The 26,913-nt window shown below is 46.5% G+C and overlaps 1 protein-coding gene across 1 annotated transcript in view; it reads left to right on the plus strand.

The window, feature by feature from the left end:
* The window catches only part of DHRSX (dehydrogenase/reductase X-linked), a 118,237-nt gene that overhangs the window by 64,305 nt on the left and 27,019 nt on the right, over nt 1-26,913 (plus strand). The window contains exon 3 of the mRNA XM_044911675.1: nt 15,921-16,022. Within this exon, the coding sequence (XP_044767610.1) occupies nt 15,921-16,022 (102 nt within the window). The remainder of the gene's footprint in view (nt 1-15,920; nt 16,023-26,913) is intronic.

The raw sequence follows: 26,913 nt of genomic DNA on the forward strand, positions 1-26,913 counted from the left end.
ACTGGTGGTCATGCCCCAGAGAGAAGGGGCCAGCTGGCAGACATAAATTGCATTTCACATGCACACGGTGCTGTTGTTTCTTTGGTGTCCATGTGTGAGGCTCCAAGTGTTTGGCGTCATCTGTTTACCCAGAGTCCTGGCTAACACAGGGCAGCTAATGCCCACACGATGTCACCCAGCCAATGCCTAATTTGTCCAATTAGCAACCTAATTTAAAAAGCACTCTGAAAATACCACTGTGAGGCTATATTGCTTTTGCCCATCTCCCTCCTTCCTGGTACATTTCTCCAGAGTAATTTTTACTCAGTGCCTTTGCTTTCTCGTGAGTTGGTCGCTCCCTGGGACCTCGTTTTTATGGATGCCTTCAATCCATCAGTCTGTTCTTTTCCTCTCTGCCTTTCACGACATCTTGCTTGTCACCTCCCCTGATAATCCGTCATTCTCCTAATAAAAACAGGAATTTCAGGGTGAAGGAAGTAGTTACCGGGCACTTAGTATACGTTGGGCGTTATGCTAAGAACTTTGCACAGCTTGTTTCTAGAATGTCCCAGAGGTGGGTACTATTCTTGGCTCCATTTCACACATGAGAAAACCAAGTTAAGGGGCCCAGCTTCCAAGTGTGGAAGCCTGGACCCCAACCCGTGGGTGGACAGTTCCTGAGCCTTTTCTCTCATCTTGTAACCACATGGACCCCTCCATCATCACCTTGGGGTCCTTTGGCGGCACCTCTTCTACCTCCTCCTCTATTTGCGCTGGACATTTTAGAGACATTTAGGATGCCCCGTACTGTGTCCTTTCATCCTCCCTCTGGTTCATAACCCAAGGCTTCCCATCTTTCCTCTCTCTTGTTGACTTCCAAGTCTACACTTCTACAATCAAAATGGTGCCCTCTTAGCTCATTGTGTGTGAACCGCCTCTTGCCCTTGGATTGTTCTGTCTTCTGTATCGGTTGTGGCTCGATGTGTCATCGGTATCAAGGAGAACCTTTTCTCTGGGACAGTAGGCACTAAGAGCTGGCTGCTGTGTGGTCCACAGATTACAAAGGCTGTTGTTCATATAAGATGGGCATGAGCCATTTGCTTGGTGGATTATAAGAAAGGCAGCCCAGGAAAACCAAACCAAACAAAAAACTAATGGCAGCTTCCTTGGGGGTCTAGAATTTGAAAGTCATATTAATGTCATTAAAAGGGTTGAATGTCAAGAATCGGAGCCAGTCTACTCTGTTTATGTAACAAAAGAATGGCAGTCTCCCAGGATTGTTCGCAACTTCCTGGGTTTACATTTCAAGTGATCCAATCAGTAGACAAGAGGGGCAGTCAAGGCAGGCTGGGCTGATTCTAGGTTTCAGTAAATTCTCCAACCACAATTAATATTCCAAATGTGGGGAGTATGTATCTGTAACCACCTGTCATCCTGCTCATTGTTGGTGACTGTGGTGAACTGCAGAAGGTGTCCACAACCAGATTCCACAACTGGGGCTCATGGTGTTGCTCTCAAGTGGATTTCCTTGGCTTTGCTGTCCTCACTGCCATCTTGTTGGGCTTCTTTGGGTTTCTTTTCCCCATTGCTGTCTTGTTGGACTTTACTGGCTTAGCTGTCCCCACCACTGTCCTATAGGACTTGCTTAGCTTAGCTGTCTCCATCACCATCTTGTTGGATTTCCCTGGCTTTGCTGTCCCCACCACCATCTTGTTGTCCATTGGTCCAGCTTTGGAAACTCAGAGCTGCCTCAGTACTGCTCGGACAAGAGACCTGGAGAAAAGCCAACATGGCGCTTGGACCCGGAAGACCCAGAGCATCATGAAACTGTGATCTGTAGGCACGTCTTCATGAAATGACCTCTGGATCCCTTAAATGAAGTGTGAGCCCCACACATTTACCTGGCATGAATGTGGGGCACCATACACAGGCAAAATGTGGGTGCTCTGTTGGAAGAACACCATGCATCCTTAGTTTCTTTCCTTATTAGAAAGTGAGGGATGGGAAGGGAAGAATGTGTTGCACTTGGCATCCCTAAGTGGAACTCAACGTCCTTTGTGCAGATTTCCATCTCTCAGGTGACTCATGCTCTGCAGTCACCACCCAGAGGTCACAAAAAGAGAATAGGTTTCTGGGGACATAGCAGCCTTTGGGGTCCCTCATGACACCACCTAAGGATTTGGAGCCTGAAAATCCATTTTGATGTGATTTATAAATACATTCAAGCATATTTTCTGGGAGCCCTGACTCTGGGAGACGTGGAGCAATGTGTATTCTGACTTCTGTTTTTCTCTAGAGTATACCTGAATGTCTACCCTGGTGTGGCTGAATGTGGCAGCATCTACTTACAGAGTCAGTGTCTGTCGCCGTGAGGACCCGTCATGGATCATCATTAGCTTTAAATTAGAAACAGGTGCAGAAGCAGGTTCTAAGGATAAATAGGATGAATGCAAGAAGCAAGCCACAACAAGTGGGTATGTGGCCTCCCTGCTAGAGAGATCCATGACCCAGAAAGGCAAGAATACGATGGTCAGCACTTTGGAGTGCTTGGCGCCCACAAGGTTACTTAGCCCTGTGCCTTGACAAGACAGAGATTTAAATACATCCTTGATAGCTTCTGTGCCGTGTCAGCTGAACACGCCAGAGCAGACACAAGACCTGACACGCACACCGTCCTGTATTTGCAGCATGGCTGTAAGCTGGGGAGGCCAAAGTATATCCTTGTGTCTCAGTGGTGGAAGCACTTAAAACAGGAAGTGTTTGGCATGGTTCCAGCGCTCCCGCCCTGGGTTTGCCAGACAGCTTTATGGGTGATGACAATCAGGTTTAGCTTGCAGCTAATGCTTACGGGCCCTTTGCTAGATTGCAGACACTGCACCGTGTTCTTGGTTGGCACACGGTTGCATTTACAGCTCACATGAGTCCCCCCAAAAAGGAAGGCATTTTCCCACCCTGCAGATGAAGACCCTGCTATTAGAGTGAATGTTTGTGCCTCCAAAATTCACATGTGGAAACCTAACTCCAAATGTGTTAGGAGATGGGCCTTTGGGAGGTAATTAGCATTACATGAGGTCATGAGAGTGGGACCCCCATGATGGGATTGGTGTCCTTATAAGACAAGACTCCAGAGAGCTTGTTCTCTAGCTCCTGTCCGCCATGTAAGGACAGAACAAGATGGCGGCCATCAACAAGCCAAGAAGACTGCTCTCACCAGACACCAGCCACACGGGCAGCCTCATCCCAGACCTCCAGCCTCCAGCCTGCTCACCTTTAAGCAATGTGGTCTGTGGTGCTTTCTTATGGCATCCCCACCAGACTGATACAACCCCATAGCTCGAGGAGATGGAGGGACCCACCCAAAGTTACCCCACCAACAAGTGCCTTGGAGGTGAAATCAGACTCAGGCAGTCAAGTGGGAACATGTGCCCGAATGTGAATATGTGCATTTGTGAACCTCCATGGGATGCTCTTGAACCAAGTCAGGGGAGGGTCTTGCGGGTGGCCTTTTTCTCCCATTAACATTTAAGTCTCTCCAGCCATGGAGACGAGGAACCTCTTAGGCCAGGAAGAAGCATCTTTATAGATGAGAGACAAGAGCATATCCCTCTAGGTGACAGTTGTGAATCTCAGAAATAGGGGGTCTTCCAGTGTCTGCTCTGCCATGTAGAGTTTGCTGGTTGCCACTCTGTCCTCATACGAAAAAAGCGAGAGACTGAAAACCAGCAAGTCTTCCTAGGTCCTCAGAGAATGGCAATCACAGGGCCAACTGCTGTCCTGAAAACTGGAGGCGCGCGCGCACACACACACACACACACACACACACACACACAGGTGCGCATAGGTGGATGCTGAGGATCGCGGGTTAGCAGGAGCAGAAGCTCCCACGGGTCCAGGCACAGGGGAGAACGCTTGCAGAGTGATTGATGAGCTTCTCGAGTCTGAGTGTGGACAAGCCTGAGAATTTGGAATCCCCAGGACTCAGTCTGGTCCAGGTGGAGGAGGCTGCACTTTTTGGGAGATCCCCCTATGGGAGCGCCACCTGGTTCCAATGATGAATATTGGAGAAATACTCCATCCTGCAGTGGGAGGGCGATGGTGGCCATTTTGGAAAATGCCCAGAGAATTCCCCTCCCCTCCTGTCCTCATGGGAAAGTGTTTCACCAGTGCCTGAATGGTCTGTGGGGAATGAAATACTCACTCTGGAATTTGACAGATACTTTGTGTGGGTGAGTGAAGGCAATGGTGTTTTCTTAGCACTTCTGTCAGGGTGCTAGCAAAGACATGTGTGGTCTAAGAAACACCACCTTATTCTAAGGCAGCTGGCTTCCCTGCTCACCCTGTCCAGACATCCTCCCACTGTGGGGCACTGGTGCCAAGGATGACCAAGCCAGACCATCTGTTTGGAGGAACCCAAGTAGGAGACACCTTAAGCACAGCTAACCTGGATCTCACCATCCACAGACATTCTGGGTTGAATTGTGTCCCCAGAATTCATATGTAGGAGCCCTGGACCTCAGAATGGAACTGTATTTGGCTATAGGGCCTTTAAAGAGGGGATTAAGGTAAAATGAGGTCAATAGGGTGGGCCCTGATCCCATAACACTGGAGTCTTTATAAGAAGAGGGGATGAGGACACAGACACACAGAGAGGGATGACCATATGAGGACACGGGGAGGGCACAGAGTCTACATGCCCAGGAAAGGGGCCTCCGGAGGAACCAACCTCAGCCCCCCTTGGATCTCAGACCCCCAGCCTCGGCCCCGCCTGGATCTCAGACTCCCAGCCTCGGCCCCGCCTGGATCTCAGACTCCCAGCCTCGGCCCTGCCTGGATCTCAGACTCCCAGCCTCCAGGACCGGGAGAGAATAAATATGTGTTGTGTAAGCCTCTCTGATCACAGTACTATTACCGCCAACCTCGTGAACTCATACAACAGGAAATTCAAACATTATTCTCTGAAGAACATTACTGCTAAAATCATTACCATTTGGGTATCTTGAAATTGGCAAGAAAAAGGCAATTCAGAAAAGCAGCAGGCAGAAAGAAAAAAAAAAATCTCAAAAGAAAACAAAACAAAACTGATCGGATGGAGTCAAATATTATGACAAATGCAAACACTTTAAGTCTGTGCCTTAAAAACACTGGCAGACCCTTACAAAATAAGGACTGAGTTGGCATTAGTTTCTAAAAAGATAACCAGGGACTTTCTTTTTTTTGGTAACAGAGAATATTTTTTTGACTGTAGCACATGTTGACTGTTTGGATCTGACCCAGAAGAAAAAGACAATGCAATTCCCCTGTTGTGTGTGTGTGTGTGTGTGTGTCCATTGGTCCAGAGATGCTGTATCCATCTTTCTAAATTGTTTGCTTTGCGAGTGCTTCAAAAGATAACCCCAAAGAAAGGACAGTCAGTGGCTCCCAGGCAGGAAATGCAGGAATGGGAGAGACCCGTGCGGAATTTTCCTCTCCCCTGACTCGACAGATGTGCCTATTTACATAGTTAACCTCACTGAGAACGCCATGTCTGTGTTTCGCAATGTTCCTTCTGGGAGCTTGTATGTCACCCACATGCATTGTTTCCAGCCAAAGATGCCAGTTGACCTTCTACAAACCCGGTGGTGTGCAGATGTGCTTTTGGTTTTACCAGTTTTGTAGACAGTATCATTTCCAGGCTGATGGCTAGATGTGAGATCATTTTGCCAGACTTCAGTATTTCTGGCATCTCAAGCTACAGGTTTATTTGAGGCCAGTCATGGAGTTACTTGAATGTGTTGATAATTTTTTTTTTTTTTTTGCTATTGGAAAGATTTCTAAAAGTATGTAAATGATATATACCTTTATATGTTATTTACTTTATGTATTTGCATTATATATAAACATAATATACAACATAATATCATATATACTATGTATTAAATGGTACATATGATATATATTATATAATATGTATTATATTTATATACTATTTATTTATTTATTTATTTATTTAAGATTTTATTTATGTATTTGACAGAGAAAGACACAGCGAGAGAGGGAACACAAACAGGGGGGAGTAGGAGAGGGAGAAGCAGGCTTCCTGCCGAGCAGGGAGCCCAATGCGGGGCTTGATCCCAGGACCCTGGGATCATGACCTGAGCTGAAGACAGACGCTTAACAACTGAGCCACCCAGGCGCCCCTGTATATGATATTTATTGTGGTGTATATTATATTATATGTAATATATATAAAATAAATAGTATATAGGGCGCCTGGGTGGCTCAGTTGGTTAAGCGACTGCCTTCAGCTCAGGTCATGATCCTGGAGTCCCGGGATCGAGTCCCGCATCGGGCTCCCTGCTCGGCAGGAAGCCTGCTTCTCCCTCTCCTACTCCCCCCTGTTTGTGTTCCCTCTCTCGCTGTGTCTTTCTCTGTCAAATACATAAATAAAATCTTTACAATATTATATACAAATATATGTAATTTCTGTATTTGGGGCACCTGGGTGGCTCAGTCGGTTGAGCATCTGACCCTTGGTTTTGGCTCAGGTCATGATCTCAGGGTCATGGGATCGAGCCCCATGTCAGGCTATGCACTCAGTGGGGAATCTGCCTGTCCCTCTCCCATCCCCTCTGCTCCTTACCCCCCTCAACGTGCTCTCTCTCTCTCAAATAAGTAAATAAAATTTAACAAAAAAGTTCTGTATTTAATATATAATAATATATACAGATAGCCTTTGGTTTGGCTGATGTCTGTGACACTACATTTAGAAAGGGTTCAGATCTCCCTATATTCTAATTGACATGTGGTCTTACGGCTGCATTAATCTGAGAGCATAATAAAGCAGCACTGACATTTTTTCAGGGTGCTTTGAGGATGTGCATGCACCCCAAAGTGTTGTGCAACAGCATCCATTTGAGCCCGGGTTTCTGTGCTCTCCCACGGTGATTAACGCCTTTTGCATTAGCTTGCCGCAAAGCCTGCATCAGTCCAAGCACCCTGGCCAGACTTTTCCATCATCTGTGGGCACGTCTCAGCCATGTGATGCAGAAAGAAACAGTTTCCTGGGAGAAAAAGAAAACAAATACAAGTCCCCTGCGCAAAAGAAGTCCACCGTTGGGCAATGCTGCGGTCCTTTGGAGGAAAAACAAAACACGTTCTGTGTCTTGATGGCGTGCGCTCTTTGGGAAGGTTTAACAGTGTTGATGAACAGGTTCTGCCAAATCTTAATGTGTACTTTATGAGCACGGGAGGGAAATGATGCGGAAAATCGATGTGGTACCCCAACAAAATGACAGTCATTACCATGCGGATGCTGGGACCTCATTCCCAGATCTGATCATCAGGCCCCCGGGTGTGCTGCTGAAAGACGCAGGGCAAAGCGTTTGGCTCAGGATGAGAAGTGCTGTAATTTACAAGAGGGACAAATAATACTGGGATGCTTTCATCTTCCCCTTGATGGGATGCATAACAGCTTCAGGGACAATGATTTGGGAGGCAGTACTCACTCTACCCCATCATCTTCATGAAATATTCATAAAGTAAACACAGAGCACCAGGCACCATCATGCCTTGTTTGTCTGCAAGTCAGTGGAGAGAGGATAGCCCAAAATAAGAAACTAAACAAAACAAAACAAAGCGATATCCTGTTCTTAGGTAACATAAAACAAACAAAAAAAACCAAGACCTGTTATTGAAATTGATTCTTTACTTCTGTTTTTTTGAAGTAAGTCCAAAAAACTTCCTGAAGTGTAACCATGATAAACCAGAGGTGATATTTACAGAGGTGGTAAATTCTGGAGTTCCCCATAGTGCCCAAAGAATTTTTAAAAATCTGACATATTTAGAATGTTTCATTTTGCCCCCTATGTCTGAAAACTTGATTAATAGTGTAATCAATTCATTTAGAGATTATCAGAGTCTGGATGTTTTCAGGGCAGCTTGTTTAAGAGAAGAAGGAAAGAAGAGAGGGAGGAAAGGAAAGAAGGAAGGATGGAAGGAAGAAGAAGGACGGAGGGAGGGAAGGAGTAAAGGAGGGAGGAGGGAGGGAGAAGGAAGGAAACCGGACCCCAATCCTACAAGTTCAGGGAACTGAATTTCACCTCCAACCTGAATGAGACTGGAACAGGATCTCGAGCTACAGCTGACAGCCCAGCCCCGTCTGACACCTTGGCTTCAGCCTCCTGAGACCCTGAGCTGAGGACCTGGTGTTCCCCCACCCAGACTTCCCATTTAAAGAACGGGGACATAATAAGTGGGTGTCATTTCAAGCCAGTACATGTAGGATGTGTTGTTACACGGCATAGCTAGCTCCTACAGCTGGCTCCTCAAGCCCTCAGTCCTGCCCAGAGGGAAGATGGTCCTATATGTGGATGTGCATCTATACTCCCTGGGTTCGAGCTGTTCATCTGCTGTCTATACCCAAGAAACCACACTCCCTTCTCACCAGTGAGCAATGAGGGGGAGCCTGAGAGCCTCCAAGGAGGGGAGATGCTGTAGATAGCAATTCTCTTCATGTCCTAAAAACCTGATTATGTACCACTGTTTCACTGTGCATCCCACGTGGCTGATGCTTGTCCTTTTTCTACCTGGTCTGTTAGCACCTCTGGCTCACCCATAATATCACCACTCAGCATGCTGGTTACATGGGCACAGGAGGGCGTTTTATTGGGGTCCCATTTCCCTCATTTCTGGGCACCAAGCAGTTCCCTTGAAGCATTTGAATTTTTTTTTTATGACCGAGGTATTTATGGAGGTACCTGTGTATTTTAGGTTGTCCAAGTGATTTTTTTAAAGGCATATGGTATGATGATTTATTGTACATATACATTTCAAAATGATCACTCTACTCGATTCAATTAATACATTGATCATCTCACATAACTGCTACCTTGTTTGTGCAGTAAACAAACTTATGATCTCCACGCAGTAAATTCCAGTATATAATTCCAGTGCTGTTAACTATCATCGTCGTGCTGAGAACTTGGAGCTGGAACTTCATACCCTTTGACCAACATCTCCCCATTCCCCGCCCCTAAAACCCCTGCCATCTGCCATTCTGTGTTTCTGTGTGTTCGACGTTTTTAGATTGCATACGTTAGTGAGATCATGCAGTATTTGTCTTTCTCTGTCTGAATTCTCTCACTGAGCATCATGCCCTCGAGGTCCATCCTCATTGTGACAAATGGCAGCATCACCTTCTGTTTCAAGGTTGAGTCATGTTCCATTCTGTGAATGGACCACCTCTTCCTTATCCATCCATCCATCAATGGGACCTTGGGTTGCTTCCATTCTTGGCTACTGTGAAGAATGCTGCAGTGAGCATATCTCGTTACTCCCCTGCTTTCATTTCCGTTGGATGTGTACCTAGTGGTGCAGTTGGTGGATTATAGGGTAGCTCTATTTTTAACTTTGGGAGGAACCTCCATGCTGTTTTCCAGAGTGGCTGCACCAGTTTGCATTCCCACCCACTGTGCACGAGGGTTCCCCTTTCTCCACATGCTCACCAACACCTGTTACTTCTTGTCTTTTTGATGCTGGGCATGCTAACAGGTGCGAGGTCACCTCCCCTTGGGTTTCGATTTGCATTTCCCCCATGGCTGGTTATGTAGACACTGGCATGGGATCCAATCAGGGAACTCCTCCTTAGGAATTAAATTTTAAGGGGTACACCGTGCTGACCAGCAGGCACGAAGCCCTTGCTAACATCCTTGTGATGTTCTAATACCTAAGCCATGTGCAGCATCCACACTGCACCTGCATTAAGGAGCAACCCATGAGCATCAGGGCTGGTGCAGCCCTGTGGGTGCATAAAGCAAATTAGATCTGCAGGGGGATGGTTCCCCTCCTTGGAGAAGGAATTGTTTCCAAGCTCTTTAGAAACCCCTGTTTCCATGCAACAAGCTGAGTGCTTCCTAATCGACTGGTCTGTGCGTTGGTTCCAAGCTGCTCTTTTCTCTTTATGTTGAAAGCACTTTTGGGGGCACCTGCTGTTTGTCTTGAGGCTGATCAAGTGTGTTCTGTCAATTTCCACTTTCCTAATAAATGCGGGCGACACAGCCGTCTTCATACTCTATAATCTGAAAATTCCATGCATTTTAACAAAAATGCATACCAAACCTCATGACTTATGTTGTTGTTGTTGGCCTTTTGGGGTTGTGGTTGTTGCCATTTATACTTGAGCTGCTTGGGCTCAAATCTGTAGGGCCTTACAGTGCTGGATGGCTGGGCCAAGTATCTCTAGAGAGAGAAAACCAGTCGGAGACACCAGGAGAAATGGGTTTCCCTGGAGGTGGTGTGGGTATATGTGTGTAGGCATGGACAATATCCCTCTGTAGGGCGGACTCTCTGAGGAGGAGTTTCCCTTGATAAGGACGAGCTGACACTCTAGTGGGCACAGAGAGGTGACGGGTTGCCCTTTCAAGGTGGTTCTAAGACAACATCTGATTTGTAAGACATCTTTGGTTAAGGGATGGGCGTCTTGAATACAAAAGGCTGGGCAGGTGAGACAGCAGCAACCTGAGCAGGTGACTGAGGACGAGCTGCACCTGCCCGGCTGTGCCCACCTTGTCCCTGTGAGGACGGACAGCTGTAGCGCCCGAGCCACCGAGTGCAGGGCCCCAGGTCTCAGATGCTGGCCGTAAGGCTGGGTTGTGGTGCTTGGGTCCTTGTAGGAGGACTGACCAGACAGAACGCTTCAAACAGTACTGTACACCCTGTGTGTCAGAAAGAGAGGGGGCGGTGCACCATGTGGAATGGTGTACTGTTGGAGCTGAGTCTCCCAGTCTTCCTGTCTCGGAGAGGCCGTGTGCGACCCCAGTGCCTCACAGAGTCTTGGGCTCCAGGACAGGCTTCTGGACAAGTGCATGAGCCTCGTTCCAGATGGATGCCCAAGGCCTGACGCCGTTCTCTGTCTGGACGGTGTCAGCACAGCCTACTTCTCTGGGGACCTTCCCTCCCTGCACACCCCACCTGGAAATATAGCCCCAGCGTCCAGCGCTGACAGCACGGCCTCAGAGCCAGGAGAGGGAGGATGAAAATGCTCCTTCTTTCATTCACTTTGCTCCCTCCCTGCCAGGGAGCTCTGCTTCTCTGGCTGTCTGCCTTCCTCTGTCTCTTAGTCTCTGTGACTGTCTCCGACTATCTCTCTGTCTCTGTGCGTCTGTGTCTATCTTTCTGTGTCTCTTTGTGTCTGTGTCTCTATATCTCTGTGTCTGTCTCTTTCTGATGGTCTCTCTGTTGCTGTCTCCCTGTCTCTCTCTGTCTCTGTTTATCCTTATCTCTGTATCCGTCTCTCTGACTATCTCTCTCTGTCTCTGTCTCCCTCTATGTCTGTGTCTCTCTCTGTCTCTCTGTTTCCCAGCCTCTGTGTCTGTTTCTCTGTCTCTCTGGGTCTCTGTGTCTGTCCTTCTGTCTCTCTCTGTCTTCCTCTGTCTCTGTCTCTGCCTCTGTCTCTGTCTCTCTGTTTCCCTTTGTCTCTTTCTTCCTCTGTCTCTGTGTCTGTCTCTGTCTCCCTCTATATCTGTGTTTGTTTCCCTGTGTCTCTGTGTCTGTCTCCCTGTGTCTCTGTCTTTCTGCACTATTTCTCTGTCTCTGTGTCTCTCTGTCTCTGTCTCTCTGAGCTGTCTCTCCCTGTCCCTGCCTTGGTCTCTCCCTCTTTTGTGCATGCACACAAAATACTCCCCCTGCCCCCTGTCACAACCGCTTCTTGGGGGCAGGCTCATCTGTGGTGCACACCTGGAGAGCAGGATTTCACGTCTCAACAGACTGGTGCAGTATGTGCATAGACAGCCGGCCCCCACGCCTGCTTCAAATTTATTCTTCAAAGAAACAGAGCAACACGGGAGGGGCAGGGAGTGCTAAGGAAACTGCCCTCCTTCTGGGCAGACCCTGGCTCTTTGTGGGTCCCCGTTCCTCTGATAGCTGCCCCCCTGCCGTGGGGCTTGCCTGAAGTGGGTACAGCAGCTGGAAGCTCCCGGAATGTGGTGTCGGTCCCGGGACGGCTGTGGCTGCCCCCGAACATGGGCACAGGTGTGCCCCACGTCCTGTTTGCAGACGGACTTTCTGTTCCCCACTGGGGAGCAGGACACAGTTTCCTGGCACCAGCCAACCTTGGACACAGGGGACAGACATGTTTGCTGTTGGGACAGGGCTGAGAGCTGTCATTTCCTACTGGTGAAGCCCCTTGCCCACAAACAGTGCCTCTCCGCCTTCCGGAGGGTGTGTTGTTCCTAAATGCACCCCCATTCCATCGTGAGGGGTAGCGGTTACGGGCAGCTGAGTGGAGTCAATTCTACGAGGCTTTTGCTGCTGGGAAACATCTTTGAACAGATAACCTCTCTGGAAATGATCTTCTGCTTTTTTCCCTCCTGTTAGATGCACTTGATTTTGTTCATCCCCAAGGGTTTTTAATTTACGTTTGTGTTTGTGACTTTTTCATCTGTGTGTATAGATGTTACTGGTGGGGTCAAGTGCTTTCCAGATTTTGTCTCCTCCCCTTCTGGTGCTGCCTTGTTGCAGATTTTTCTATTACAACAATGCAAACTTCATCAAACGAAAACAACTCAGCACTTTTTTTGCCTGTGTCTGGAGTCAGTCAGTAGAGGTGCAATGGTCTGTTCTTTGAAAGTATGAAAGAATTAGCTAAAACACCATCACCACCCTCCCCTCTTTTCTGGATGCTGTTCTTTTGTAATTTTTCTATTGCTCTTGTATTCGTTGGTCTGATTACTCCTAATTTCCTTGATTAGGCTATAATAATCAGTATTTTCACGGAAAAGTATTCATTTCCCTGAAATTTTCATCTTTTTGTCACCAATTTCACATATTAATGTAGAGAGAATAAGGAACCCATAATTATAAAATCTTCCTTCTTACAAAAGACTCGTTCCTATTTGTAAATTTACATTCTTCAGCCTTGTCAAGTGTCTTAATCACAGCCTTCTCTGGGTCCTTCTTTCTTTTCTTGTCTGTCGATCTGCCAAATGCTCAAAGATGGACCCTCACTAAGCCTCCCAAGAATTGGGATTCTCGCTGTCTCTCCCTGCGTATGCAAGAGTTCTTGAGAAATATAGCTCAGTATTGTGCTACTCTGAAGAAGATGTGGCAGGAAGTGGCACAGCATTACCATAGTGCATCATATTGATTGAGCATTGAGTCCATACCTAATAATTCTCTGTGTCCCATTAACATTTTAATCTTGAGTTATCCCTATCTTGTAGGAATGGGGTCATTCCCCCATTGTCTTTGCTTGTTTGTTTGGTAATTTTTGGCCTTTCTATTCCTAATCCTCACTTTTCAAAACTATAATCAATATAGAAGAATTCACCCTCCCCCCCCCCCCCCCCGCAGCAGGACGCCGCCATATTGGTTTTGAATCAGGACCGGTGGCTCAGGGCTCATGCCTCTTTCCTAGGTCTTCCATTTTGTCTATGTGGATGACTGGTATACCTCACATTTTCCAGTCATGTTTGGCATTTACGGTACTTCTTGCCCCTGGGGGGTACATTGAAGTCTCAAAACATTTTAACTTCCATTTCTGTAAATATCCAAATAAAAGTGGAGGGTATCATTGATGGCGTTCCAGGTAGAATGGAAAATGCCACCCGTGTCTCCTTCTCCCACCTCCAACCCCCAGGTGCCCTGCTGGATCAATGACCCTTGCCCCATTTCCCAATGCACATTTTGGGGCTTGTGCAGGGGAGGAAATGCAGATTTTAGGTGGATGTGCCAACTGATCCCCTAGCAAATGTGATTTCCTGTGTCTTGTCTGAACTCAGTCCTGGTGCTTCTGCTCGACAGGGGTGGTACCCCACGCTCTGCAACTTGCCTAGTATGTTCCCATTGTCAGGGATGGACCCTGTGATGAGTTCTAGTCTGCAGTGACTGCTCTGTCCTCCCCGATGGTAGGGCTTGATTTACGGGCGCATATTCCCTATGCAATATCATCCACTCCGCCATGCAATCCTTCTCCTTCCTGCCAGTGATACCTTGCAGCGGTAAGGGTTCGGGGAGCAGTTCCTGAATTAATGTAGGAAAGCAGGTGTTGATGGCAATAGCGTGCAGAAATGGAGCCAAGCCCTTCGGCTGCCTCACAAGGCAACGATCTCAAAGTGGAAAGGTGACTCTCATGTTTCTGGCTGGTTAGGAACCCTTTCCTCCAGGGAGCGAAGAAAAAGCATCTTCCGACTTTACAAAGAGGCAGTAACATTGCTCTGGTTCCGGAAGCTGAGCGTGTGTGTCTACCAACCCTTTTATCATCGGTTCTAGTTATTGGACGTAGTGAAGGCTTTCCCCCTTTTTGAAAAAAAAAATTATATTCTCATGAATATGTTAGGGGAGTATTCGAATGGTGTCTCAGGAATGCCTATCCAGATGGCACTGTGTTCTAGAACAGCGCTTCCAAACCATCTGTGGCAAAACTCGCCTTTCCCAAATCTGTCACAGATTGATACTGATGTAGATGGGGCAGACAGGAATTACTAGAAAAATAAAATTTAAAAACATGCAAAATGGGGCCTCCGATTTTGCTTTTTTTAAGTCATTGGATTCAGCAAACGTAAAATGACTGTCGATTTTTTTTTTATATTTTCTAAACACTATTCTCAATGTTGGGCTGTCTTATGGCAGACTGGTAACAAACACTTCACAGGAAGGCACCCATCTGTAGCTCTCACTTGGAGGGGCTTTGATCCAGAAGCATGCCTACCCCCACTCCCACTGCATTTCTTTATAGAAAATATTGAAAATGGGTACTTCCTCATCCTCACTGGCCATGCAACTTGGCACTTTGTTCTTCACACCAAAGAAGCTGGGGACTGTAGATTATCTTAAAATGCGCCTTCCATGTGAAAGCAAATACGTGTGTTCCAAAACATGTACCCTTCCAACCTAGTGCTTGTGGCTGGCTCTCCTGTGTTGTGATTATTTTTTTAGATTTATTTATTTATTTTAGGGGGGGAAGAGAGAGAGAGTGAGCAAGTAAGGGGAGGGAAAGGGAGAGAGAGAATCTCAAGCAGAGTCCCTGCTGAGCACGGAACCCCACAGGGCTCAAGCTTACAACCCTGAGATCATGACCTGAGCCGATACCACAAATCGGATGCTTAACTGGCTGAGCCACCCAGGTGCCCCCGTGCTGTGATATTTAAAATGTTTTACAAGAAGCACAAAACACCAAAACCGTGAAGACATGTCTCCCCCCTGGGTTGTGTGGTACAGTAAGCACTGGTTCTTGGGCATGGGAGCTGTGTTCCCCTCTGTTCTGGGGTCTTGCAACCCATGTCCAAGTGAGCATGTTCCCAAGAGCTGGTCCCAGAGACCCAAAGTGATGTCACCATACAAACACCGTCGTGCTGCAGGATGACCCAGGAAACTGATGTCAGCTCCAAAGGGCTGTGTGCTCCGAGTTCCCCTCTGGAGCTCAGAATACCTTTCCAAACTCACTCGGTGGTTTGTTTGATGAATGCAGTTCCTTGAGGTTATAGGTCTGAGGCTCTGACATTCCTTCTGGGGGTTGGCCAGGGGCTGCTCTCAGCTGCCTAAAGCCACTGGAAGGATCTTGACCCACGGCCTCTCAGAACATGGCGGCTTACTTCGTTAAAGCCAGCAGGAAAACCTCTCTCCAGCAAGCCTTAGCAAGAGGGGATTTACCTAAGGAAATGCAGTCATGGGAGTGACATCCCATCATCTTTGCCATATAACGGAGCCTACTCAAAGAACTGACATTCCATGTTTTGCCTTATTCTGCTGACGAGAAGCAAGTCACAGGTCCCATCCACACTCAAGGAGAGGGGATCATCAAGGGCATGACTCATGGAGGGTCTTCTTAGGGTGTGTTCCCTGCTTTGTACCTTCATCTTTAAAATCCAGTGTCACTCCCCAGGTGGGATGGAACTTAACTTATTGAGAAACCATCGTAGCTTCCGTGGTAGGTCGGAAGATAATCCGGTGTTTCTGTCCCTTTGCAGTGGAGTTTTTATACTGCGATCTGGCATCTCTGCAGTCCATCCGGCAATTTGTCCAGAAGTTCAAGAAGAAGAAAATCCCTCTCCACGTCCTGGTCAATAACGGTGAGTCCTGGGGAAATCCAGACATTAACTCTGATGCAGACATGCATGCTAGCTGTCCTGGCAGAGAAGTCCTTTCCTTTTTTGGGAAAGCAGGATTTCCATGGATATTCGTGGGTATATGTTCTGTGGTCACCGCGGCTTTACTTCATTGATGCATTCGGCTTTTGTCATTGGCATAATCAATTTGAAATGATGGTAAGCCTGATAATACATTGTAGGGAGTCGGTATTTTTGCTGGCCCGCCCATGTGAGCTAATAAGTAAGGTGTGTTATGAATGTGTAAGGGCTGGGCCTTTTCACTAATGTTACCGTATTAAATCCTCAGCACATCCCCATGGGGGTCATCAGTATGTGGGCTCCATGCCTGACTGTCTCTTGAATTCTTCCCTGTGGCCAACATTCCTCAAATGGACATGTGGAGTCCACATCTCCCCTTCCCCTGCCTTCACCCTGCCCACCTGTCCATCTTCAACACCAACCAACCTTGACCCTGACCCCTTCTTTCAGCCATGCTCAGCTCTTAAGGGCATCATGGTGGACACATGTTGGTGCCTGAGACATTCCTCTCTTCCCTTGCTACACTCAAGAGATGTCATAGAAGTTCATCCAAACCCTCCACAGTGAGGAGGCAGTGCCATTAACATGACCAAACTGAATCCATGTAGAACACCAAAACTATCGGAAGCATGGTGGGAAAACACCTGTGTCCATGGAATGTCACACATCGCTTTCAGACTTGGAGACCAGCTGGTCCTGTGTAGGGGAGATAAATGGTAATATTAACAGGGTGAAAGGAACAGCCATCAGTCAAACATGACACCTTCTTTCCAAAATATATAAAACATTTGCTAAATCTTTCATCTGTTGGATGGTAGGGAGAACATTGCCATGGGACCCCTCTGCTTCCACTGAGCCCACTTGAATAATCCAGGCGAATTTCCCCAGCTAAAGAGACTTAATTGACTCTCTTCTCCAAAGCCCTTTTGCCATGGAAGGTACCATAGTAAGAAATTACAAGAATGATAATATGGACATAATATGCAGGGAAGAGGGAGCATAAGTCTACATACTAAGGCTGCACCACATTAGTCCATCTGATTCTGGCTTCCAGGATTCGATTGCCGTCCCTTTGTCTTCTTTCTCTTTGTCTTAATGTGTTTTAACATTTTCTGTCATATCAGTGGGGTTGGTGGACAGGAAGGGGATGCAGATAGGCTTCTGCCCAATGCACCTGTTTGATTGGAAATTTCTCAGGGAAGGGAAAGAGGTAGCATATACGACTTGGAGGGTCTGACTCCAGGGATCTATTTATGCATATGGATGTGTGCACATATACCTATGATGTTTGGGTGCCGAACAAAGTTATAACTAACACCACTTCCACCTACTTAGCCTAGAAACAAACAGTGCATGTGTGTTATTAGTGCTGGTGACGCTGGTCGGAAGGCTCAGAATGATTTCAATTTCACTTTCTTCACGGACCTTTGATATTTTTCAAGGTTTCCTGAAATGGGCGCACCTTAAATTTATTTGCAGAAATCAATTATTTGGGATTCCTCTGTCTTGGCGCTAGTGGGGGCTTCCTTGGTCAGGGCATTTATCAGTATTATAAGTGTTGAGAATTAGAATATTATGAATCGCCCAATGTAGACACAAGCTGGTGGGACTATGGGGGATCCAGTCCAAGTAGACATCTTATTTCCTTGATCTACGTAACACCCTCAATAATTAGCGACCAGAGCACTTCATCATGGAGCAATTTGTCAACAGCAGGACGAAAGCGCTGTGTTGCGCTTATCCAGAATTTGTGAGATATGACAGACACGTACACAACAGGACTCTGTTATATCCATCAATGGGTGCGCCATGATTCACTCTTTGCCCTTCGCTTTCAAGATGACCCCGGTGGTCCTACCATGGCCCCTGTTCTTCTTCTCTGCAGATGGTAAACCAAGCATGCCTAGCTTGTCTAACATTTCTCTAGAGACTGGGACAGTTTGAATGTGGACCGAGGGAGGCTGGACCCTCTGTACGCTGTATCCGTTTTCCCTCTGTAGGGAATCCTGTCCCCACGTTGGCTTCACTGCAGCCAGACTTTCATCCACACACACCTTCCTCTGTGCTCAGGACCTACCATTGCTGCTCCCTGCCCCAGACACGTGGAGACACAACACGCTCAGTGTGGAATCCCTGAGCCCCAAATGGCACGGACTCTAAGGGAGAATCCCTTGATTTTCCTTGAAATTTCCTTGATTTTCCTTGAAATTTCCTTGATTTCTCTTGAAGTGACTGGACTTTTCCAGCTTCTAGAGGCTGTCAGCCTTCCTTGGCCTCATGGCTGCTTCCCTCCCACATCTTCGAAGCCAGTGAGGTGGCGTCTGCAGCCCCCACTCTGTCTCTCTGTGATGTTTGCTTCTGTCCACACATCACCTTCTCGGACTCTGAGCCTCCCGTCTCCCTCTTGTGAGGGTACTTGTGGTGATCTTGGACCACTGGGGTCTTCCAGGACCATCCCCATCACAGGGTCCCTAACCCAATCCAATCGGCAAAGTCCCTTTATCCATGTTAGGGCACATATTCACAGGCTCTAGAGACCAGGATGTGGACATCTTTGGGGACATTATTCTGTCCACCACACTGGGATTGGAATGTGGATGTGTTTGGGGATGCCGTCCACCACACATGAACCAGGACACGGATGTCTGTGGGGATGTTATTTGGTCTCCCACATGGGGATTGAGACATAGACGTTGGTGGGGACATTATTCTGTCCACTATGTGGGGATCAGGACATGGATGTCTGTGGAGATGTTATTCTGTCTCCCACATGGGGATCGAGACATGGACATTGGTGGGGGCATTATTCTGTCCACTATGTGCGGATCGGGATGTGGATATCTGTGGGGACATTACTCTGTCTCCCACTCGGGGATTGAGACATGGACATTGGTGGGGACATTATTCTGTTCACTATATGGGGATCAGGATGTGGGTGTCTGTGGGGACATTATTCTGTCTCTCACACAGGGATTCAAGATGTGGACGTCTTTGGGGGGGGGTGGTCATCATTCAGCCCACCACACCCACTTTATATGAGCTCGGTATTTCACAGGCAGGAACAATACAGTGATAAACAAGCACCCTTGCCCTCATGGAAATCGTTCTCTAGCAAAGGAGATACTCAACAAGTAATTATTCTGTGACATGCCTCACCCTAGAAAATGCCACCCTCAATATGACAACGCGGTCATATATATGAAAGAAAAGACTGCATCTCAAACATGATCTGTCTGGAAAGCCCCAGGCTTCTGAAGTGGCATCCCATGGAACCCAGGATAGGAGGAAGGCCACAGGGACAAATGGCCCTGGGGCCAGTGGGGTGACTGGGACTGTGCGGTCAAGATTGCAGATGGATTCACCTCCAGCCCAGTGTGCTCAGACTTAACCTTGATTTACATTCTCATGTGTCTCTCACCTTGGTTTGTGTATGAGCATTCATCCTAGCTGTGTGCAATGAGAATTCTGGGTCAAGATTCTTTTGGAGATATTTGGGAGGAGTCAGCAGATGCAAACAGGTTTTCCAACCACAGCACTTCTCAGAAGAGGACCCTGGCCATGGCATGGTTAGTGTTCAAGAGGGTCTGCAGAATTTCCCAAAACTATTTGCCTGAAACCCTCCTCTGTGATGTTATCTCCTCCCACCAAGGCACCTGGTTAAAAGGATGTGGGTTCACAGGACCCACTTCCGTGAGCCAACCACATGTGTCCCATCTCCTGGAAAACAGCCCCGACTGCACTCCACAAAGGGGACTCCCAGGGGCCAAAGGGAACTAGATTTTGTGCTTTTATTTTCTCTCTCTCTCTTATTTTTTATTCTTGAGATAGGAGTGTCCAAAGTAATTCTTCAATGTGAATCCAATGGGAAACACATTGGTAAGACCGTCGTTGAGATAGGAGTGTCCAAATCAGTCAGTTAAGCATCTGCCTTCAGCTCAGGTCATGATCCCAGGGTCCTGGGATCAAGTCCTGCAACAGGCTCCATGCTCAGCGGGGAGCCTGCTTCTCCCTCTCCCTCTGCTGCTCCCCTGGCTTGTGCTCTCTCACTCTCTCTGTCAAATAAATAAAATCTTTTTTTTTTTTTTAAAGATAAGAGTGATCAAGATGTTGTAAATGTTAAGTACTTCAGAAGGGAAATGGTGTTTGCATTTGCTAGTGTGATGAAAATAGAACCAGACTGCCTCTTTCTGGAAGCTCAGGATCCAAGCTGAGGATTTATCCAACACAAGAAGAATCAATAGTATATCTCCTGCAGAGCAAGTGCAGTATTTATAGTTTATTCACATCAAAATTTTATTTATCCAGTCTCTCATCCCCACACCTGATCACAGATAGTTTTGAAATAACTGCACGGAATTGATGTTTTATCCTTGTAGGACTTCTTCCCATACCTCTAATGGATGAATTTCCCAACGTCAAGAATTACTAAAAATAAATAGGGCAGTGGTAACCCTTGAGAAATAAAATAACCCTGAGAAGTAAACGATTCTCACCTGGCCAGGTACATACTGATGGAGTTTGCATCCACAGAAGACCGCAGAGTCTTTGAGCGAGGAGTAACACGGTACCTGTTTCTTGGCGGGCAGATGCCTGAGCAGTTTTCCTATTTAGGCACTTGGCGTCCCCTATGCAAAACAGGCTCTGCCATCATCTGGTCTCCCTTCCAGGAACACGGAAGCTAGTGAATCACCACCACACATGCATGCATCAATGGATTATCAGATCCGAATGTGTGTAGACCACTTCTCATCGATGCCTTCTGTTTGTTTTCCAATGTGTCTCCCTCCCCGTTTTCTGCTGTGTGATGGGTTTTCCTAGAACAGAAGGCATTTGGATGTTCTTCTGGTGGTGGGCGTTTGCAGTGCCGTTTGACGTGATTTACCATGATGCCAGAACAGTAGGCTGGAGGCTGTGGGTGTGCATTGCATCTCCTGCATTGAACACCTTTGTTCTTCCAAATGCCCTTCATGAGCTTCTAGGAAGTGGGCTGAGAAATACAGTGGTTTTCCAATTATCCAGATGCCCCGGAAGCATGTCACCCAGAAGCTCTTCCAAGAGTTGTGTGTTGTAAGGCACCTGGTCTCAGGTGCCCTCGATGATGCATATGGCAGATCCAAGTGGATGGTACTTTCTGTCAAGATTCGTTGCCCATTTAAGAAACATACTCAGTAAACAATTGGATCCTTACCATCATCATGGTGTGTGGGGTGGGCGTTATGTTTGCCTTTTAGGACAACATGGAGAAAGTTATTCCAGAATGGAAATGGGAATATGGAGCCTGGGCATGCCATGGGGACCCATCCACACGACGGTCTTACCAATGTGTTTCCCATTGGATTCACATTGAAGAATTACTTTGGACACACGTATTTTTGCCTTTGATTTCAACATTTTGACTGGCCCACGTGTGACTGTGGGTTCACTAACCCCTAAGCAATCAACCCCAGTACCCATGCACCTGTGGGTTCATTGCCACCCATCTTGCCTGGAACCACAGGCATTCACTGACCTATAGATTTTCCCAGCATCCTTCTCCAAGGCACGTGGACAACCCTTTCCCTGTTCATGTTTTACAGGCAGAATCAGAATGCTCATTGCTCCATTCCAGAATGTTCTATTGCCCTATCCCCACATTTTTGTATGCCTTTCCTGACTACCCTGGTTTCCAGCTTCCAGACATCTTTGCTTTTGTTTTCTGTGAGTGTCACTAATGCCTAAGTCAACAGAATTCAAAGCTTGGGCAGGGACAGTGACTCTGAAGGTAGGGGGAGCATTCATTCCCCAGAGTCATGGTGGCATTTCTGAAATGTTCCTCATGTTGTGGAGTGAAGCCATCATCTGGCCACGTGCCACCAGCCAGAAAGTGCCCCCTTCTCTCTCTCCTTTCTGCCTTTCCTGTCTTCTGCAAGACACACAACTCTCTCTCCTCCCCCGTGATTAGGACATACCTTTTCTGTTTCATTCTTTTGCTGCATAAAGAACAACACGTTCTGCATGCAAGTCCACTTCCCAATCCAGCACATGGATCAATGAGCGGATATTTTAATTTTCCTTTTCCCACTTTTTAGCAGGCAAAGGGAGATACTGAGGTCTCAGCAATGCTCACTATGAAGGGACAACCCTCCGATGCACTCATGTGACAGCAATATCTCAAAAACACAAATCCAGTTCCATTGATGCAGTTAAAATTTCTCCCTCAGCACGTGTGAGATGTTCAATAAGTATTATCATCTGAGATCGATGATGCTCTGCACAGGCAGGTGTCTGGGACATTTTGCTTTAGAACAGAGAGGTACATGGAGATTCTCGGTATGCGACATAATCATGAATTAGGATTAGGATTAGGACGGCTTTGGGTGCAGCTTCTGTAGTGCTGGAATCCCCCACCTCACTTCCATGAGCCCCAGAATGGATTGGACATTTCCAAGAGGTGACCAACTGTATGCATGGCAGTGATGTTCTCGCTGCTCTTTAAAAGTACGCTTTCCCCAGTGATGCTGTTAATGCCAAGAATGTGCTCCAAAAACTGTTTATGATTTCTGGAGTAACCTTGAATTCGCTCTTGGCCCAGAGCATCATTATTGTCAAATTCTTAGAGCCTGGGTCAATGAGTTTGTGCCATGATCTGTCACCAGAACTTGCATCCAACGAAGATCCATGCTGGCATTTCCCCCCAGCTCAACAGTTACCCCACATTTGCTTGTCATGTACATTATCATAGATAATCCATAATAGAAACGGAATGAGTTGGATATTGTATGCCTTCAGGAGATGAGGCTGTGGACCATTTGCACCCCGGAAAAAACTAATGAGTCCAGCACTTCAGCCCCAGGGGGGTGAAACCCAAGGTCAGTGCACCTGCCCCAAGGTTTGGCGGACCAGAGTCCCCTAGCCATTTTCTCTGCTACCAACTTCCAGGCACTCAGAGGCCATCCCAAGGAAGGGAGTAACCCACAACAGTTATTTCTTTTATGACAGATTGTCCTTAACTAACTGTATTGAACTGGAACTCACTGCAGAGTAATATCCCAAAATTCAGAATAATCCTTATGGAGCCCCACATCCCCTAAAGTTGCCTCTATTCCATTATGGGCTATTTTCCAATGAATTTGGATACTTGAAGGCTGAGTTTAGTGACAGTCATTTGTCCCACAAGATGGGGCTCTCTAATGTGGACTTGATAATGCATGCATGCAGAGATATTCCAGGAATTGATAATTTAGGCATGCAGTAGTATTCCAGGAATTGGTAATGGGCATGCACTACTATTCCAGGAATTAATAATTTATGCATGCCAGGATGTTCCAGGAATTGATCATTTAGGCATGCACTGACATTCCAAGAATTGGTAATGGGCATACACTGATATTTAAAGAATTAATAATCTAGGCATGCACTGGTATTCCAGGAATTGATAATTTAGTCACACAGTGATACTCCAGGAACTGATAATTTATGCATGGTCTGATATGCCAGGAATTGATATTGGGTATGCACTGGTATTCCAGGAGTTGATAATTTAGTCATGCAGTGATACTCCAGGAACTGATAATTTATGCATGCAGTGATAGTCCAGGAATTGATAATTTATGCATGCAGTGATACTGCAGGAATTGATAATTTATGCATGCACTGGTATTCCAGGAATTGATCATTTAGGCATGCAGTAATATTCCAGGAATTGATAACTTATGCATGTACTGGTATTCCAGGAATTGATAATTTATGCATGCAGTGATATTCCAGGAATTGATAATTTACGCATGTACTGGTATTCCAGAAATTGATCATTTATGCATGCAGTGATATTCCAGTGGCTACTGCTGTGTTCCAAACCACCCCCAATCCTAGTGGCTCAAAAATAAACATTTCTATTGCTTGCAGTTTTGGGGCACAGGAATTTGGGCGGTTCTAGGTCTGGGTGTCCTGTGCAGTTGCAGCTCGGGCTTCTGTTTACCTGATGGCTCACCTGCAGCTGGATGTCCGCATGGCTTGCTTCATTGCTGGGAAGTTGGTGCTGCCCACCACTTGGGCTCAGCTAGGATGGTTGACCAGATGACCCCATGAGTTCTCTCCAATATGGCGGTCTCAGGGGCACCAGCCAGTCTTCTTTTTTTTCCAACCTTTTTTTAAAAATTTTTAACATATAATGTATTATTTGTTTCAGGGGTACAGGTCTGTGATTCATCAGTCTTACACAATTCACAGCACTCACCATAGCACATACCTTCCCCAATGTCCATCACCCAGCCACCCCATCCCCCCCCACCCCCCACCACTCCAGCAACCCTCAGTTTTTTCCCTAGAGTTAAGAGTCTCTTATGGTTTGTCTCCCTCTCTGGTTTCGTCTTGTTTCATTTCTCCCTCCCTTCCCCTATGATCCTCTGTCTTGTTTCTCAAATTCCTCATATCAGTGAGATCATATGATACTTGTCTTTCTCTGATTGACTTATTTTGCTTAGCATAAAACCTTCTAGTTCCATCCATGTCGTTGCAAATTCCAGCCAGTCTTCTTAAATGAAACTGGTTCCCCCCAGCATTCCTAGCAACCAGGTGGGAGCCACAGGGTCTTTCCTGACCAAGCCTTGTCACACTGCTGCTACATTCTACTTATTACAGAAAGTTAATGAGGTGGCCAAGATCCGAGGGTGGGACACAGACTCCATCTCCCGAGGAAGCAAGTGTCAAAACCATGTGGAGGCTCGTTTACAGCTGCCTTGAGCTTGGGTTCCCTCTCAACCAGCCTCGTAGAAGCCCAGTGTTCGTGATGAGCCTGGCTCGCCCAACTAGGAATCTGTAATCCTCTAGGCATGGACAGAGTTCTGCTTATCTGGCTTCATCACGCTGAATATAATAATCAAGAAAATGACATCACCAGGGAGGTGTTTACCTGTTCTCAAAATGCCAGACTTCACATCCGCTTAACGCCATGGATGCCAGGTGCCCTTTGGGAATGTTTTCTTAGCTTAGTTGAGTGACTGTGGATATTCTTAAATATACCTCTTTTTTAAAATTTTTTATTGTTATGTTAATCACCATACATTACATCATTAGTTTTAGATGTAGTGTTCCATGATTCATTGTTTGTGCATAACACCCAGTGCTCCATGCAGAACGTGCCCTCCTCAATACCCATCACCAGGCTAACCCATCCTCACCCCCCTGCCCTCCAGAACCCTCAGTTTGTTTTTCAGAGTCCATCCTCTCTCATGGTTCGTCTCCCCCTCCGATTTCCCCCCCTTCATTCTTCCCCTCCTGCTATCTTCTTCTTTTTTTTCTTAACATATATTGCATTATTTGTTTCAGAGGTACAGATCTGAGATTCAACAGTCTTCTGCAGCAGAGTCTTAAGTACAAAGTAACAACCTGTAACTAGTACTCAGTACACAGTAACTCCTTGGTAAATATTGTTAATTAAATGGGAAAAGTAGGTGAGCCAAAATCAGCATCAGGTCTTTCTACTAATTTTAAATAATGAGAGAAGAATCAGCATGAAAATGGAAATCCTTGAACATATCCCTGAAAATAAGGCTTACTTCACTGATAATAGTTAGTATATATCTCATTTAAGTTTTTTTTTTATTCAATGTGTAAGACCCCATGTGGCTTCGTTTCCCCCAGTTATGTCCTCTCCCTATAGGTCCTTTCCTTGTAGGTCCACTTGAGTGATGTTTTATAGTAGTAAGCTCAGGGGACACACTTTCAACCCCCCAGACTGTTTTCAGAGGGCTGAGCATTCAAGGGACATGGAGAAAGGCACTTAGCATAGCAGGTGTGTATGGGATGAGGTCATGGGCTCTCATTTCTACCTCTTTAATGAGACTTACCACCTTACTGCACCCAAAACACTATATTGGTGCCGTGAAACCCACAGCCTGGGTCAGACGTTTCCTTTGCCCTGAGTGATAAGCCTGCATGGAGGCCGGATGTGTAAGGTCGTAAATGCACAAAGTGCATCCTGAGTGGGCGCAGGTGTGATGGGGCATGCATTGTGACCTGTGTGCGCAGCGAGGGACCCTGCAATCCAGCTGGAAAACTGTCTACGTGTATAGAAAAGCACAGAGAATTACATGTAGAAATGCCTATGCATGCACACCAAATACACATGTACATATGCAAATATATATCTATATGTGCACATGGAAGACACATAGACACAAACAGATACATAGATGCAAATACATATACCCAGAGAAATGCATACACATGAAATACGAGCATGTACAAATGCACACACAAATAAGTATGTATGCCTTGGTGCATGCAAATCCTACACAAATAGATTCACTTGCAAATTCAAAATATGCACCAACACAAAAACTTGCAGGAGTGCCGTGCAAATGGCCATATTGGTATGCATGCATTACACATAAATACGTATGCAAACAAATAAGCTGTGAACACTGAGGCATATTCAAATACCTTTGCTCACACACTTATAAATACAAGCCCATTTTCATCTGCAAACACACACATAGATATATTTGCATAAATACATATGTATGTGCATACAAATGTGCCTGAAAACATATAAGCACATATGTTTGTGTGTGGTTATGTGTGCACATACATGCAAATGCATATAAGTGCCTGCAACGTATGCAAACATATCTACAATAAATGTACAGATGCACACAGAAGACATGTGAAATACACCTACATCCATACACATACGAGTAGATAAGCACAAGTACATACATGTACTCCAACAGATGCACATGCAAGCATGCTGGGTTGCTCCAGGACACGGACTGATCCGGGGCAGGCATGTTTCCTGCACATCCGGGAGCCAGCATCCATGGAAGGGATGTGGGGATGGGGCATTAGCTGAGCT

The sequence above is a fragment of the Neomonachus schauinslandi genome, chromosome X, assembly GCF_002201575.2.
Source record: "Neomonachus schauinslandi chromosome X, ASM220157v2, whole genome shotgun sequence".
Classification (NCBI taxonomy): domain Eukaryota; kingdom Metazoa; phylum Chordata; class Mammalia; order Carnivora; family Phocidae; genus Neomonachus; species Neomonachus schauinslandi.